The sequence below is a fragment of the Aricia agestis genome, chromosome 7 (genome assembly GCF_905147365.1).
Source record: "Aricia agestis chromosome 7, ilAriAges1.1, whole genome shotgun sequence".
NCBI classification, from domain to species: Eukaryota; Metazoa; Arthropoda; class Insecta; order Lepidoptera; family Lycaenidae; genus Aricia; species Aricia agestis.
In genome coordinates, this window is record NC_056412.1 from 13,319,960 (window position 1) to 13,338,070 (window position 18,111).

At 36.5% G+C, this 18,111-nt stretch overlaps 1 protein-coding gene across 2 annotated transcripts in view; it reads left to right on the forward strand.

Moving 5' to 3' along the window:
• Window positions 1-3,362: 3,362 nt before the first annotated feature.
• The window catches only part of LOC121729162 (low-density lipoprotein receptor-related protein 4), a 36,780-nt gene continuing 22,031 nt past the window's right edge, over window positions 3,363-18,111 (forward strand). For both annotated transcript variants that reach the window (XM_042117585.1, XM_042117586.1), the window contains exons 1-6: window positions 3,363-3,496; window positions 12,435-12,593; window positions 13,678-13,842; window positions 14,620-14,729; window positions 15,361-15,565; window positions 16,013-16,142. In XM_042117585.1, the coding sequence (XP_041973519.1) occupies window positions 12,509-12,593; window positions 13,678-13,842; window positions 14,620-14,729; window positions 15,361-15,565; window positions 16,013-16,142 (695 nt within the window). In that variant the 5' untranslated portion in view covers window positions 3,363-3,496; window positions 12,435-12,508. The remainder of the gene's footprint in view (window positions 3,497-12,434; window positions 12,594-13,677; window positions 13,843-14,619; window positions 14,730-15,360; window positions 15,566-16,012; window positions 16,143-18,111) is intronic.

Sequence of the window (18,111 nt, forward strand, 5' to 3'; positions counted from 1 at the left end):
CTTAAACAGAGTTTACTGTGCGTTAACACTTCAGAAGTTATTTAAGATTATAGAGAATATATTAAATAGAAATATAATAAATAAAATTGAAAAAATAATAAATAAAATTGAAAATCTCTAAAATACAGAGTGTTGTACAATTTTAAATCAAAACATTTGGAAAAAATAACTTTTAGTCAACAAAATGTAGTGCAAGCATCAATAAAATAACCATAATACTCGTAGTGCGCCATATATGTGAATAGATAAGTAGTAGTGGATTTACCAATAGGCTAAGTAGGCTGGAGCCTAGGGCGGCAGATTTAGAGGGGCGGCAAATTTAGCCCCATTTTTTTTATCTTAGGGAGATCGCACAAAAAGTCTGTCAACTGCGATCTCCCTTACAGAAATAAAAAATCCCACCAAAAACATTTCTTGTACATATTGCCGAGAGGACCACATATTAGGTTTACGGTATATCCTGTGAAAAAGATATGAGATCTCATGTAGAGTCAACTTCTGAATCTACACAGCCTAACTCTACTGACCCTAACTTAAACAAATTCTACTTATACCAGTTAATATGTAAGTCTTCGCCGTTTCGCTACCGCACAAGGTGAAACCATGAGAAACATTGTGTGGTCGTCTAAGCAAAAAGTTTCAATAAATGTTTTCGGTGGGATATTATATGATTGTTAACTAAACTAACGTATTGAATTTCAATGGACAGTTATAGGGGCGGCTAAAATTGAATAGCCTACAGGCGGCAAATTTGTAAATCCGCCACTGCTGATAACTGATAAGTAATTAGTCACTGATAAAATATCCGTGATAATAGAAAACTTTGAAGAACAATCAAATACATTCTTTACATCAGTCTGTATTATAGCTAGCTTTATAATAATATATTAAAGGTTAATAATATGCATGTTGAATTTGGAAAAATGTGCTAAGAGAATAATTATGTAAGGTTATTTAAGGTTTATGTAAGGTTATTATAATTATTATTTATATCGAAGACCAATGATATATTATTATATCTGTGCAAATTTACTTCGCGGGAAATCTTTAAGATTTTTATTTAGGTAAAAGATCTTCCTCTAATCCTAAGGTGATAGATAAAAAACTTGCTGGATGCGTGTAATTGTATATAGATTTTATAAATAATTTGCGCATGTTATGTATTTAGCTATGTCTGTGTAGGTGATAAACATTGTTTAAAGGAAACAGTGGAAATAAAGTTTAATATTAATAAGAATGTTTTCTTTCAAATACACATAACACACTGTAGGTAAGTACCTATCTTAAAGGTCAAAATAGCAGTAAAAAGATTTGATACGAATAAAAGATTGCATTTCAGCAAAAAGGGCGGCAGTTCCCGAACCGGTGATTACTGTAGACAGAATTATGTCTATTTTGTTGTAGACGTTCAGAAAAATATATTTTGTATAAAATTCATCTGAATCTAAATATTATAATAGATTTTTTTAAATGTAATTAATAAGAGAAATTATTTTTACGTAAGTACGGTGGAATCGGTGGATGCACTAGCCGAGTACGTTTATTTGCTGTCGATCATACATCGTACTCAACCTTGTTGAATAATCAGTCTGTTAGATAATCACGAAATAATACTATGTAAATTGTAATATGTATATTGTTACATAATATTCAAACACTCAAAGATTTTTTTTTTCATTTTTTGCGTCATAAAGTACTTTAAATATTGCTGAGTCATCTATTGGTTCTATACAAATCTACAAATTAAACTTTCGAACCTATGTTTAGCCAGTGATTCAAAGCATCTGAAAATCGCAATGCTGGCTTTGCTTCTCCTCTTGTGAAGTATAAATAGTTCTGTTACTTCCCTTAAGGTGGCGCTAATGTCAATTTTTATAAATAAGACTTGCAACGCCATCTCTGTTTAGTATTGTAAAGTTGGCAGTTACGTTTTTAGGCTTCGTTTTTGTAGGTTCATTAGCTTAGCAAAGTATCATTATTCATGAAAATCAACAGCATAAGGGCGAGAAAATCGGGAAAGTAGTACTTTTATCTGAAAGAAATTATAACTTGCCAGGAAGAAAGTTGTATTTTTACTTTTCAGCTATGCTATTATTTTATTATCATAGTAATTAAGAAACTTATAAAATGATGCACGAGTCACGTCGACAGAAAAATGCTTCTAAGTAACGCCATATCGTGTCTAGGCCTTTGCAAGCTTAAAAAGTACCTTAACAGAGTAGGCACTAGGCGCTGATATAGCGACTAGCAGATAATGTAAAGAAAAGGGTGTGACATATTATATTTTACCTTCTCCTTGACTATGACACTCTAATGGGAAGGAGTCAGATGCGTTTGGGTCGCAGTGACTCTAAAGACTTGCTGAGTCAGGGCTCTAAAGACCTATCTTCGGACACAAAAAAAACAATTTAGATTTTAATATTATATTAACCTCTTGAAACCTACCGACACCATATCGAGCCTCTCGTTAAAATGGCTCGATGTGGTGCCGGTGGGTTTCAAGAGGTCAAGCATTCTCTTTGACTTTTAAATCATGTAGCATATTAAGATGAAAATAAAACGTTTATTTTCGTCTGAGAAAGTAACGAAATAAAACTTTCAATTTTATTTAATAGTAAAAATATCCCCATACAAGAAATCACGAGGAAAATTGAAAGCTGCAACGGCAGGATATCAAGAAATAGATGCACTTCCGGCCTTCGACGTTTCACATCCGTTTCCCGATTTATCTAAATAAAAATGAGATTCTTCGATGAAAGCAAAATTAACTGGAGGGACTTATAGTTTATATATTAACCTTAGGATTTAAAGCCTATATTTATATCGACTACTTGACCTTAGACGGCGAAAAATGTTCCCCTAATTAATCCTTTTGCGCTGAAGCCTGAAGGACGATTCAAAGTGGAGCAAAATTTAATCGAATCAATCGATTAATTATCATTACTTCAACCTATTAAGTACTTAATTCTTTTGTTACAACTCACAAGTTAAATATGTAGTCACATAAGTACATAATATTTAGATTAAAAAAGTAAAAGCTGTTAAGTACGAAAAAGATTCGTCGTAATTAATAATGACTAGTGAACTATATAATTTTATTCACAGCAAATAAAACAGAGATATTGCGTGAGATAAAACTGTTTTGTCGAAAAAGTTATCTCATGTTTTATTTGATTTATTTCAAGGTAAGTATATTATATTTATAAGCATTGACATCTATTTCCATCGGATGTTATTCTCAGGGATTCGGAGAGGAACTGGCTCGGGCGAACGCGGGGGGTCGGTGGGGTTAGGGGGGGTGGTCCATTCATCGACGAAGCGCAGACTGCGCGGGCCGCGGCGCGGAGGGGGGAGGCGCAGGTTCCAGATAACCTAGTACCTCCTGGACCCCGCGCCGAACAACGCGTAAACATTCCGAATTCGAATTGTGATTTTAAAAAAGGATTTTTTGTGAGTGAGTGCGTTTTGTTGTTGCGGATAACGTGCAGTAAGAAAGGTAAGGAATGTAGTGAATAAGTACTCACTCAAGAATCTATTTCTGTACTTAAATTAATTACAATAACATACGAATATAATAGAGGTGGTGGTAACAATTTAAATAAAAATCTCATGTCCTTATGGAAAAATAATAATAATAATATCACAATTATATTATGTAAAAAAAAACACGTCCAAAAAATAAATTAAAAAACACAAAATTCCAGGCAATATTTCGCCCTTCAATATGTTAATAAACTTGAAAAATCGTTATGCACGTTTATATAACGCGTAGGTGTATACAGGGTGATGGTCATAAAATTTTTTCATGGTCAATTCGTGGGCGGCGGCGCCGCGCACCGCACCCGCGCACCACCCTGTATTGATCGCCACATTTTCTTTACCCAAAAACGTAAATATTATTACTCTATATTCATACAGTTTCATAAATAAAGCTGCAGTGTAGACCGGTAAGATTTTTTTTATAATTTTTAACACCATATTTCTGGGTAAGTAAGTAATAAAAGTTTTTTATGTAGAGAAAATTGTACTTATTACTTTCGCGTTCCTATTTTTAATTTTACTTTTAAAGACAATATTTTACCTGATTATTTTTTTTATTCGTGAATTTCATGACATACTTTATAGTTATTAAAATAAACAGTAAAAATTACAAAAAAAAATGAGATGCGCTTCGGAAAATATTAAAAAAAATTGCAAAATATGCAATGCCATATTATTGTTACATGCTCACAAGAGGGTAACAGTGTAAAATTGCAGTCCAGTAAAATAGGCATTCAAAACTTATTCAAATCCGTGGCATCAAACTGTAGACCTGATATTGCCACGAAGCAAAATTCTGCGCATGTTTCAAAAATTAACTTTTTTTTCGAATTGTACCTCTATAGAACTATGGTATTCCACTATCATACCATAATATTAATCCATAACAGATGTTCTTAATTAATTTGGTCAAGCTATGCATTTTTTTGTGGTGAATTAACAAGGAAACGAGCACACGGATCAAAAGATGAAAACTGAGTTACAAGTCGTGTAGGCAGGGCCGGATTTACATATATTTTTAACCGACTTCCAAAAAGAAGGAGATTATATGATCGACTGTGGATATTTTTTATGAGTATAGGCCACCTTAGTTTTGCCGCCCCAATGTACGAACTCTGCCGCCCCTTAGGACGCTGCCACCATGGCTTGTACTGCCTATACATAAATCCAGAGCTGCCTGTAGGTATATTGCAAATGGCGTTTCTAGTTCTTAACCTGCACTCAAGTAAGAGGTACTTGATTTCTACTAAACTTAGGCCGGTATAAATAGTCAGTACTCAAGATGCGACCCGGTCTCAAGACGCGATTCGGCTCTGTGATTGGTCCAAATTTTGACAGCCAACCAATCACAGAGCCTGAACCGTGTCTTGAAACCGAGATGCATCTTGAGTACTGACTATTTATACCGACCCTAGGTTTGGCCTCTACTCTCTAGTAATAGGCCTCTAGTTATTTCAAGTTTTAACTTTAAAGTGTTTAAAGTGTTAAGTGTTGCCACGTTTTTGGCAACGCTTGGCAAAACACAAAAGCTACTTATATAACCAGTTTTCTGTGAGCTTGTAGTATAAATCAGAAGGATCTCCTCATACATTAATGTCAACTTCTGGATTATGTCTTGTATATTCAGTACAAGTAAACTATTGTATATTATAAATCCAAAGTTGACTTTATATTAATCCAAATAAATTAGTTCAATAAAATATTTATAAATAACATGCGACCCGTCCCGGTTACTCACTGAAAAAATGATTAAAATTGATTCAGTAGTCTTGATTTATATTCATTACTACCCGTGGCCCGCATTAAGAGGATACCACAGCGGCTAGAGAAATGAAAAAAAAGTACGTGTAATATCTATAGCTGTCTCCCTTACCTCAAGCCTATACCGCAGAACGCGATAGAGACAACTGCAGAAAATCCAGAAAATCAACGATTCGTTGTCCCCTGATTCCTTCTCCAAAACTTAACCGATTTAAGTACTTTTTTCATTAAAGATTAAAAAAAGGCTTGAGCTGTGTTCCTATGTTTTGCTTTTTTTGTATAATCTATCCAAATCTGTTTTCTGGACGTTTGAACACAGTGGAAAATTTGGCCATTTTTTTGGGTTTTTGAACGTTCATATCTTATTTAATAATTAAATTATGAAAAAAAAAGAAAACATAGGGACATTGTATTAGTGGCCGTAGATATTCAGGAAAAAATTATAACTCTACTAGCATTATCCAGGGAGGAAACAGGGGACAATGTTTGTATGGAAAAAATGGCGGTGTGGAATCCTCTTAATAGCCGGTACCGCCGCAGAAGCTACTTCCCGCAATTTTAAATCTGTAATATCTTTGAAAATATTCATTTAAATCATATGCTGTAAAGGGCCATTTATATAGATCTCGACTAACCCTAAAGTGTCGGTTTATAATTCATTTTTATACTTGAAAATAAGCCCTGAATTGTTTCATTTTCTAAAATTAGATACTATATTATATTTCCGAGAATTCGATCTGAGCAAAAACACGATATTTTAAAATTTTCTCGATAGAAAAAAATCACAAAGATGCATCTAATTTTCACGAATTTTTCATTTATTGCCATAACCGTGCATTGAACTAAGTTAATAGTTTAACACATTGTATAAAATTCTATCATTGAGAGATCGATCTAGCGGATTTTTAAAATGTTGTATATTTATCGAGTTATTGAGAAAAAACTAATTTGGCGATGAATCCGCGTCGTCCTTTTTCACCTGGCATATGAAAGACGGGCCTGAGTGTGAAGAGAGAAGGACGATGTTTGATTTTTTGGGTTAGTCGCCCTCTTAAATCAACAATGTATTTAAGCAATTATTTAATTGGATAAGGATTAATGCTGTATTTATTGAAATTGCTTCGAAAATTGGCCATCATTTGTCGTAAAAAGTAAATGACAAAAAAATGTTATTGTGGGATATCCATAAGAAATAGACATATTATACCATCGCGGACTTTTCTGTAGACCTTTCCAATGTGTAGAATACTTGGTACATTATTTTGATAAATCTCGTAGGATTCAGCCTGCGTTTACAATGTAAGCGGAAAAAAATGTAATACTAATTATTTACGACATCACATCAGAAACCCCAACAATAACAGTATTTCTCCACTATTTAATGAATGTTATTACTTATTATACTTATAAACCTTCCTCTTGAATCACTTTATCTATTAAAGAAAACCGCATCAAAATCCATTGCGTAGTTTTAAAGATTAAAGGGAACAAAGGGACATGACTAAAAAAAGGGACTTTGTTTTATAATAAGTACCTATGTAGTGATGAGAGTGATTTGTAATTACGTTTTTAATTATTTTCCTATACTAAAGACTGATTGAAGACGTGAGTAGATTAAGGTGTACTATATTTTATGACCAAATCAATTTTCATTGGTAGTTTTTATAGTAATGTACATAATATATTTTGTTTAGACTTATTATGCCCCTACTTTATAAGTTAGAGGGGGGGGGTGAGACACACATTTTACCACTTTGGAAGAGTCTCTCTCGCAAACTATTCAGGTTAGAAAAAAATGATACTAGAAACCTAAATTTATGATTTTTGAAGACCTATCCATTTTGTTTCAGTTTTTGTATCAAAATCTTAATGCGGTTCACAGACTACCTAGTACTATCTAGTATTTACCAAGTTTCAGTAGTATATCTCTTATAGTTTCGGAGAAAAGTGGCTGTGACATACGGATGGACAGACAGACAGACAGACAATATGACAAATCTATAAGGGTTCCGTTTTTTGCGATTTGGCTACGGAATCCTAAAAAGGGTTTTCTATTCTTTAAAAAAACTAGAGTTTTGCTACAATTTGTTCTAGTAACGAATTTAGTAGAAATTAATCGTTCCTAGTACTGAACTATCCAATACCCTTGTGACATGCTTGGGACTTATGGTGCACCCGCCCGACATCTCCCTGCGTGTAAATTCGTTTATTGTGTGGAAACGGAAACTTGGGTTTCAATAATGCACCATTTCGAAGTATGAAGAGATCATAGGCAGACAGACAATGCTTTCGCATTTATTATTATTAAGGACTAGCTGTCCCGGCAAAAGTTGTTTTGCCATAAAATGATTTTCCCTGTTTTCCTGCTTTTCTCTTGAAGTTTTTTCTGATTTTTTTTCTATACTTAATAATAATAATATCTATGGACGCTTCACACCACGTCAGTCTGGCCCCATGCTAAGTACCTGAAGGATTTGTGTTACTGGTACCAGACAAAGGAAATAATATATTTAATACTTTTATACAAAGTATTATATTTATTATTTTTATACATATATATTTAATATTTTTATTATATCATACACATATTTAATACATATCCCAGGAACATTGAAAAACTTTTTGTTCCGTCTTCGGGATTCGAACCCGCGGCTTGAGTTGCCACACACTAACCATTGAGCCAAGGAGGTCGTCATACTATAGACCTCACGGAGCCCGAGACCTTTCCAACGAATGCACAACCGTGGAAATCGGTAAGGGCGTTCTGGAGTTATAGCGTCAGGAAGGAAAACCCGACTTATTTTTATATAAGTAGATTATAGATTTTTAGATTTCCTTCTAGTAAGGCTCTAGTTCTCAATGTGATCATGTCATGTCATAATAAGCACGGTTTTTCGACATTGGGACTGTAGAGTGCGCGAGTTGCGTGAATGAAAGCGCGCTCAACAAGTAGCGACGCGCGCATGCGCCCCCAGCTTAATCCAAATTACTGATTTTACATCATGGCGGACTTAAATATCCCTTTACATGTTACAACTGAGTCAGAAACACCCACCCACATTGCAGAGCACTGAATGTAGAATGAGCGTAGTCAAATATTTCTTAAAAACATACGTAGGATACTGTATAGGATATTTTTCCATATTTTTGTAGCGACTAGCGATGTATCGTTTCTGACAAAATATTGTATGACTAGTGACTGTAGTGTCTTTAAAACAGTGTAAACAATTCAATATTACTTCATGTAAGTGCTTTCTTTTACTTTGTAAAGCGATGAAAATCTAGAGAAGATCTCATTAGTCCATGCGTGCGCTTGTAAATTATTGTTATTTAATATGTGTACGGAGAGCGTTTTACTGTGTATAATAATTCTACCTTTGATTGGTATTTGGTATATCCCATATCCCATCAATCCCCAAGTGGCACCCGGCTGTCGCATAACAATTAAAAATCTATTGTGTCTGCGATTCCCACGATTGAGGTAATATTTAGATATAGCGACAAGACAAATAGGTGTTTTATCTACAGAGGAAAAAAATTGTAAGTAACTATAATTATTTATGAGATTATAGGAAATATAGACAGTGGACGGACGAACCCTAAACTTTTTTTGTAAATATGTAATTATTAACAAAGACGGTTAACGGAAAACAATAATTTTATTGTTTTTCGTTATTCGGAAATTGTAAATTAATAATAATATAATAATCGTTAAAAATAATTACATGTTAATTAAAATGTGACTAGTCAGTGGGCTAATGATGTGTAGGTGTATATACTAAAATTACACGCGTTGCGTGGGACGTGTGCAGGAGCAAGTTTATAGGGCGTAACATCAATGATAAATGTTAATATAATGAAATAAAAAATCGACCTAGTGCGAGTTGGACTCGCGCACGAAGGGTTCCGTACCATTATAGAGCAAAAATTGGTAAAAATGTGTTTTTTTTAATGGTTAATGATTTATTTTATTTACATTTTATTATTAATTATTAAAGTAAAAATAAAACTGAGTATTTTGTGAACATTTCAAGTGCATACCTATTGTCATAATAATAATTAATATCGAGCAAAAAATAGCAAAAAAAAAATACGTCTGTTATAATATGGGACCCCTTAAATATTTAATTTATTTTGTTTTTAGTATTTGTTGTTATAGCGGCAACAGATGCACACAATGTATGAAAATCTAGCTATAGCGGTTCTTGAGATATAGCCTGGAGACAGACAGACAGATGGACAGACAGACGGATAGACAGACGGACAGACAGACGGACAGACAGACGGACAGACAGACGGACAGACAGACGGACAGACAGAAAGACAGACGGACAGACAGATGGACAGACAGACGAACAGACAGACGGATCGAAGTCTTACTAGTAAAAGGGTCCCGTTTTTTACCCTTTGGGTACGGAACCCTAAAACATGATCCAAACTAGATGATGCCCGCAAATACGTTGAGCGAAAATTTGTTTGTTGTCATTTGTTGTCAAAAATTTGTAGTCACGCAAGAACCATAAATATTTCCAGGATAAAAAATATCCTATGTCCTTTCCCGGAACTCGAAGTATCTCCATGCCAAGTTACAGCAAAATCGGTCTGACAACAGAGAGGCGGACAGAGAGACAGACTAATTTATAATATAAGTATGGATTGGTTTAATCTTTTAGATGACGTAGGCGTCGTAGAGGTAGTCTACGACGGATCGTAGACTCTACGATAGAACTAGGAGTCTACGGAACTTCTTGTACTGTACATAGTATAATATTCTATAGCAGGGATGGCGAACCAATGGCACGTGTGCCACCCACCAGTGGCCATAGAGCACGCCACTGGTCACAAAACTAGTATCGAAATTATTTTAACCACCAATGAAGGTTATAGATCCTTCTCTGCACAGTTGGCACCAAATTAGGTAAATTTTTAAGTACGCATAGGATCACAAAAAAAATGAATGGCACGTTTATGACTTAAATTAAAAGATTTCATAAAATGGCACATTAATACGAAAAGGTTCGCCATCCCTGTACTATAGGAACGTGTATGTAGCGCCTACGTAGGACGAGTGACTGATCGCTGAAGATTGTATAATCGATGGAGAACTGGCTATTAAAATACGATGGTAATACGGCTATTTTTAGCTCGATTAACACTCATTACCATAATCACAGTATAGCAATATGAATATTGCTATACTGTGCCATAATTCTGTTACGTAGTCACTTCTAATAATAGCTTCTATTCACCCGTGGCTTTACTTGTGTGGAACTTGAGGTTTAAGTATGTTTTATATGCATATTGATTTGAAAATTACATTTTCCGAATTATTATCCTACAAGTCCTACAACCAATACGATGGCTTAGAATCGTCAGGCAAAAAGACCGAATAAAATTATTTATTTTTAATCCTAAACAACCACCAAATGGTAAGATAGATCGCCTGATTAGATAGTTATTACGTCAAAAATATCTTAGTTATATCAGAGTAGACCGAACTATAGGTGTACCAGAATCTGCTGGCAAAAAGTGAGAAATTAAATTGACTCTAGCAATGCCGGGGTAATGGGCATTGTCCAAAAAAAATCACATGTACTTTTTATATTTTTTTTCGTTAAAATGGGGTATTTTAAGAATATAAATTAAATAATTTTGTAATTCATTGGCTAGTTTTTTCTCAATAAATTTTTAAAGTTTCGCTCTGACGTCATCATCGGCCGCCAATTGACCTCTGCATATGTTTTAAATTTCCTTTCAATCTTATTTATAATGGCTGGTTCGTCAAATGCAAGTTCTGATTATGTGAAAGCTGATACGAGAAGCTTACCAAAAGTTCGAAACGTAATGTTGGTCGAATTTATTGCTAATTTAACGCCATTGAAGGTCAAACAAAGGTTAAACGTATTTGTTCAAAAATGTAAGTAACTAATGGGTATTTTTTTCGTTTATATACAGAAAAACGATCACTGACCTTATTCCTCGAAATGTTTTTGTAATGAGCAAAATTAAAAAAAATGGACAATCCCCATTGGAATAAAACATTTTGATCTTTTTTTTCCTTATAGCGGCTTATTCTGTGTGTGAAACAAAAATATAAAAAAAATATTCAACGATCAAGGATATTTTCTGAAAATCTGCCGTCAAAGTTTGCCATCAGATTCTGGTAGACCTGTTGGTAGACCTATAAGTGTCTTTTGTGAGTTATATGCACTGTGCTATTGTTGACGTTGAATATGATGTGATGAAATATCCAATAGCGTCACTAAATACCATATTATTATTGTGATTTTACGATGCGAATAAGCATCGCTGCGTTTTTGTGTGCCAGACCCTTAAACTGCTAAATTTCTCAACGTCCGAATTCATTGTATCATAAATTTACATTTTACTAATCCAAAAGGATTCATACTTCTCAAAACGTCATAAAATTACTAACGTATGATAATGGAAATCAGAATACCATATTATTTCGTAACAATGAATGTATTAGAAATAGAGTTCGATTTCCACACTTATTTTTGTAAGAGCTTTTCTATATTTTACTTAGGGCCTGTTTCACCACTTTCTGATAAAGTGCTGAATAGGCTATTCACAGCCTATTCGACACCAGCTATCAGGAAGTGGAGAAACAGCCCCTTATAATTATATTGAAGAAATAAAGTATAGAGCTAATATTTACCAAATAATTACTAATAATATTATACGTAGATAACGCGCGCAATTCCGTTGCCCTAAAATTTTGTTTATCTTGCGGGAACCGTACATTTTCCCGGAATAAAAAGTAGCTTATTGTCCTTTCCCAGGACTCTAAGTATCGCCGTATACAGCAAAATCGGTTCAGCGGTTTGGGCGTGAAGAGGTAATAGACAGACAGACAGACATACTTTCGCAATTATAATATAATATTAGTATAGTATGAAGTATGATAGCATGTGTGCGTGTGTTTCGATGGCTTTTCAACGCATGCTTTGTCGAGCAAGTTTGTCCATAGGTAATATATAGAGTGTAATTTTTGTATAGAAAAAACTATGAAGTCGCGCGTCGGGACATTTCTCATAAAAAGTATAAGTCAAAAGTAAGTTTTCCCTGTATAGGGAAGTATGCATGTATTTAAATATGTACCTCTTTCCCAGGTGTCAGACAGGAGGCCTCCCTCGCCATGCTAAGACCCCCAAAGAGCAGGCACCCGGCGTCGCAAGTAACCTAGATGTCGGACGCGCAGTGCATAGCTGTAGAGATGCCGGCGCCGCTAGCGGTCTACGCCGCTTTTTATACTCTGTTGTGGATATGTGGTGAGTTTCCTTTTAGTGGCGAAGGCCTTTTAATCGGGTGATATAAGCCATGACTTGGAGGTGAAAACTTTAGGCGTCACAAAAACTATTATAGTCAAAACCAAAACAAAACGCATAGTTTTGCATTGCCGTGAAATATTTTGCTTAAAGGTATTTAGGGCATAAAGTTAATATAGCTAGGTATGTTAACTTTATGATTTAGGGTGACGACTGACGAGGAAGTGTCAAAGAAAAAAAAATAACAATGTTTTTTTTTTTTTATTTTTTTTTTTTATGAAATAAGGGGGCAAACGAGCAAACGGGTCACCTGATGGAAAGCAACTTCCGTCGCCCATGGACACTCGCAGCATCAGAAGAGCTGCAAGTGCGTTGCCGGCCTTTTAAGAGGGAATAGGGTAATAGGGGAGGGTAGGGAAGGGAAGGGAAGGGAATAGTTGAGGGTAGGGGTTAGGGTATTGGGCCTCCGGTAAACTCACTCACTCGGCGAAACACAGCGCAAGCGCTGTTTCACGCCGGTTTTCTGTGAGAACGTGGTATTTATCCGGTCGAGCCGGCCCATTCGTGCCGAAGCATGGCTCTCCCACGTATATGTACTTTTTAAACAACGATATAATTTTCTATACATCTATACATATGAATAAAATTGGAGTGTCTGTTTGTAATATTGAAAGAACCGTTTTTTACTACATGCATATGAATCTATATACGATACATACACCTAAACAACATTTTTACAATTTTTGTCTGTATGTCTGTCTGTTTGTTCCGGCTAGTCTCTGAAACGGCTGGAACTATTTTGCCGGGACTTTTTTTGGTAGATAGCCGATGTAGTAAGTTACACCTTAGGCTACTTTTCACCCGACTTCTGAAAAGGAGGAGGTTATATATTACTTTTTTCATATTTGTTAGCGGACTATCCATCTTTGTCATTATACTATGTTGACGCGGACGAAGTCGCGGGCAACAGCTAGTGTACTACGGATAGACAAAACCCAACTTTCAAATCCATGTCACCGTTGATGACAAGGTCAGAGTTTGCCTGATCTTTATCTTACAGAGGCATAACGGTAAAAAATTGTTGCAGTGAACGCGGAAGAGGCCTCCCGAGCGAACGCGACAGCCGAGCCGCCCGACACGCGGTCAGCGCTGGGCCGGGTGCCGCCCTACCAGCCCCCCGCCGCGGGGGTCCTCGGCCCCATACCTGTACCCGGCTTCAGACCCCCCAATACCCGGGTTGACGCCTGGCATCGTAAGTGACGCAACCTAAAAAGCGCCAGCACAACTCCGTGAGCAACGGGAGCATGGATACATGCTATAGTAGTTGTAGTCAAAATGTGACCACTTAAAATCTACTTATACTGTGCCTGGTCTCAGACTTTCTGATATTACACAACAAATGACGGATGGACTTTGGCTGGTCTTGAAACACCTAGGACCAAAAACGACATTGACACCAATCAATTGACTAATTCATTGATTCCCAAAGTGATCCAGGTGGACCCAAGGGTCCACGGGAGCCCGATAGGGGTCTACGCTTGCATGGAAAAAAAATGGGGGTCCAGGAGTCGTTAGCGGGGGTCTATAAAAATTAGGTGACCCGATTTGACTTCTATGAATATAGGCAGACAATATTATATTAATAGTAGATTAAATATTCCAGAGCGAGGAGATTTAGAAATAAGTAAAAGTGTGGTAATTTTTGTATTAAATAACTTCAAAACACAAAACAAGAAAATATTTGCTTTTACTTTTTACCACTCCGAAATGGAAGCTTATTGGTTCCTTGTACTGTGACTTGTGAGTCAAACTTAGAATACAAAAAAGTAAAGGTCCAACTGTTGGATGAATACGCTTTTTAGACCGGCCTTGAACTTAGGGGTAGCTGTGGGGGGTCCACCGGATCCATCAAAATGTTTAAAGTGGTCTATGAGAAAAAAAAGTTTGGGAACCCCTGGACTAATTAATAGATAGAACAAAGATAGCCTTAGCCCATGGTCGATGTGATGATCCACGACTTTGTTCTCAGATAACAGCCGACTCCAACCTTACGGAGCTCGCGTCGTGGCTGAGACCTTGGAAGAGGAGGGTGATCCGGGATGCCACATATCGTGCTCTAAAGAATTCTTCTCCTGTCAGGTAATTGCTGTAAACCATAGTACCATCGAGGAAATTGATTCCTAGGCAGTTGACAGACCAACGTAATTTGCTCGGATCATGTCAATTGAATGTTAATTGTGATCTGTCGGCTGGGTTTGACGTAAAGCGACCAAACTACTTAGGTCCCCCATCTGCCTATCAATCAACCTTTCTGATAGTACATAATATAACATGGACGCACAATATAACTTGACAATATACATTTTTTACTCGTAAATAAAAACAACTGTGTTTTGTTCTATTCCACTATTGTACCAGCTGATTGAACCCTATTATGCCGTAAAATTGATTTACTTGCATTCTGACTTCGGAGGATATTAGACGTTATTTAGCCAAGTCAATGTTTAGTTATGATCTGACAGCTGGGCTTAAAATAACATGAGTGTATCAAGTAAGTAGGTCCGCCGTCTACCTATGAGTTAATTTATCTGATGGTACAATAAACAGTGGCGGCCCTACGGGATGGCGAACAAGGCAATTGCCCGGGGCAAAGACCTGTCGCCCAGTACCTCGCTAAAACCTGTCGCCCAGTGCCTCACAAAGACCTTCCGCCCGGGGCCTCGCAATGTGCATAGCGCCACTGACAATAAATAACAATGTATTCACGCAGGACGCATGCAAATGCATACCGATCGAGAAACGCTGCGACGGCGCCGTCGACTGCATGAACGCGGAAGACGAGGCCGGCTGCACACCGTCCTGCGACGAACACGACAACCGCACCATCTGCCACGGCACCAGCGTCTGCATCGCGCTCGAGTGGCTCTGCGACGGCGACAACGACTGCGGCGACTTCTCCGACGAAACCCACTGCGGTAAGTGGACAACATAGAAGAGACGAGCAGAGCAATTCTTGTGGTTGCATCCTTCGAGCCTCCTTCTTTAATCTTTTGAATGTAGAAACTGGAAAAATATGCGTTTCATGAGCAGATCAGGACAACTATTGTGTTGCCTCTTTTTAATCTTGAGGAGATGAACTAGCAGAGTACTTTCAAATTCGTTGCTCGTTATGAGGGAGACAACCACTTACAAAAAAAGCAAATGAAGCAGTAGGATACTTCCTATAATCTTGTCTAATTTTACTGTTATCAGAAGCTCTGCTTTGCAAGTCTCTGCTTAGCCACTTCTAGCGCTTCCTTCGAATCTCAACAGTTGACACGTTAATGTAGATTTAGCACTTCTGTTTCTGGTGACCAGACATTACCATGCTGGTTACATGTTTGAAGCATGCAACAAGCTGACGGTAATATTTTTGTCACCAGGCGGCTCTGTGGCTTGCTCGCCTGAGCAGTTCCAGTGCGCTAACGGCCTGTGCGTGCACAAGGAGTGGGTCTGCGACGGTGACAACGACTGCAGGGACAACTCCGACGAACACGACTGTCCTAAGGGCAAGTAAGTGACAACAAAAGATATTATACTATATGTAGTAGCTCAAGTCTATTATTGGTTGTGTTTTGTAGCTCAAGAGTCAAGTCATAAGACGAGCCACGATTTTTTTGACAACACAAAGTTTTCAAAAGACACAAAAACTTAAGGCCACGTACTGAGGTTTATAATTCACCTTTTATATCTTATCCCTATGAGCTAAAAGTATATTATGTAGTAAAATTAATTATCTACTCACCGATGTAATAAGTACAAAAAATTAAAAATAAACCTGCTGGAAAAAAAAGTCAGTAACATAAAGGCTCGTCTTTTTTTCCCTATCGTTGTCATCTTCTAGAACCGGACTGCCCATAAAAGTACTAGACGCATTCGCGCATCGCAATTCGCAGCCACAATCCGGAATCAATGGAATAGCACGGCAACAAACATAGATTCTTCGTATTTCTATCCCACTGCTAAAGAAGGGTTGCTTGCATTCATATTTCGACTCGTGCAAGCAAATAATAATCATCATTTTCCATGGTGTTTGGAGTACACTTGAGTCTAGACAAGGGTGAAAAGTGGCGTTGAATATTTATACTGCTACTGATAGTGCCACTCATTTGCTCCATAAAATAATATCTACAGTTGGTTTTCTCATGACCACTTTAATTATAAGTATTATAAGTAGTAGAGAGCACAGCATTTGGAAGTAAGATTAACAGATAGAATAAGAAATAGCACGCTGCGCTCCAAAACTGGTATAACAGGCATAGGCATAAAGGCTGCCAAACTGAAATGGGATTGGGCGGGACATATTAGCCGCATGCATCCCGACCGCTGGGTAAAGATCACCACAGACTGGGTACCTGATGAATGATGATGGACGACGCCGCCGTGGCCGACCTCGAAAAAGATAGCGCGATGAACTTGACTCATACAAGCTAGGTTGGCCGACGGTGGCGTTGGATCGGGATGAATGGAAGAATTTAGGGGAGGCTTTTGCCCAGCAGTGGGATAGCATAGGCTCTTAAAAATATGTTCGAATCAACATAATCTTAACTAGGTACTTAAATATTCTGTAGTAAATTTGCTATTTATTTATATATTTTTTAGTGTTTTAGTATATTTTTAGTGTTCAAATATTGAGTAGTAAATTTACTACAAAATATTTGAACACTAAAAAATATTTTTAGTGTTTAAATATTTTAAATATTTATTTTTGTGCAGGAACCTAGGTAATTTCTATTTTAAGTTAAAAAATAACTCAAACATGTTAAATATTTTCATATGAGAAAATAATTTTGGTATTACGTAGATATGTATGAGAATTTCGATGGCACCCAGCCCCTTAAGATTATGTTGATGCTAACATAATACCTACATTTTAAAACGACCTTTGTTAACATGGAATGCAAAATGTACTGAAACATAAATGTAAGAGTTAGACTAAAAACGTAATAGTGAATAGTCAATTAATTATTTCAAACAGCTGTTGTAAGCTAAGAGATTAAAAACTTTCACTGCTGTTAAAACAATCACTGTAAGCGCACTCAATTAATTAAGGACTTATGACAAAAGTAGAACTATTCATACAGGACATATTACCGTACTTTAAGATATTAAACGATCACAAAAAAGGGAACATAGAATGCAAAGTTTCCCGAAATAAAAACAGACAAGTTTTACTAAAGACGTAAATGTCAATTAATCCAAACAGCTGTTGAGTGTAAGCTGAGATTAAAACGTTCACTGCTGCTAAACCAATCTCTTTAAGTGCACTCAATTAATTAGGCCATATGGTTAAAATAGAACAATTCATATGTTAAGCCAAACCCGTTGACAATCGCCAGGAAAATATGAGTGGAATCAATTGCGTAAATTGATGATGGCTCCTTCGGATTAAGTAATGCGAGGGGACTATTCCAGGTATTCTGCTGAGTGACTCATAAGGAAAATCACGTAGGGAAAATAACGTATCCATCGGGAACTGTAT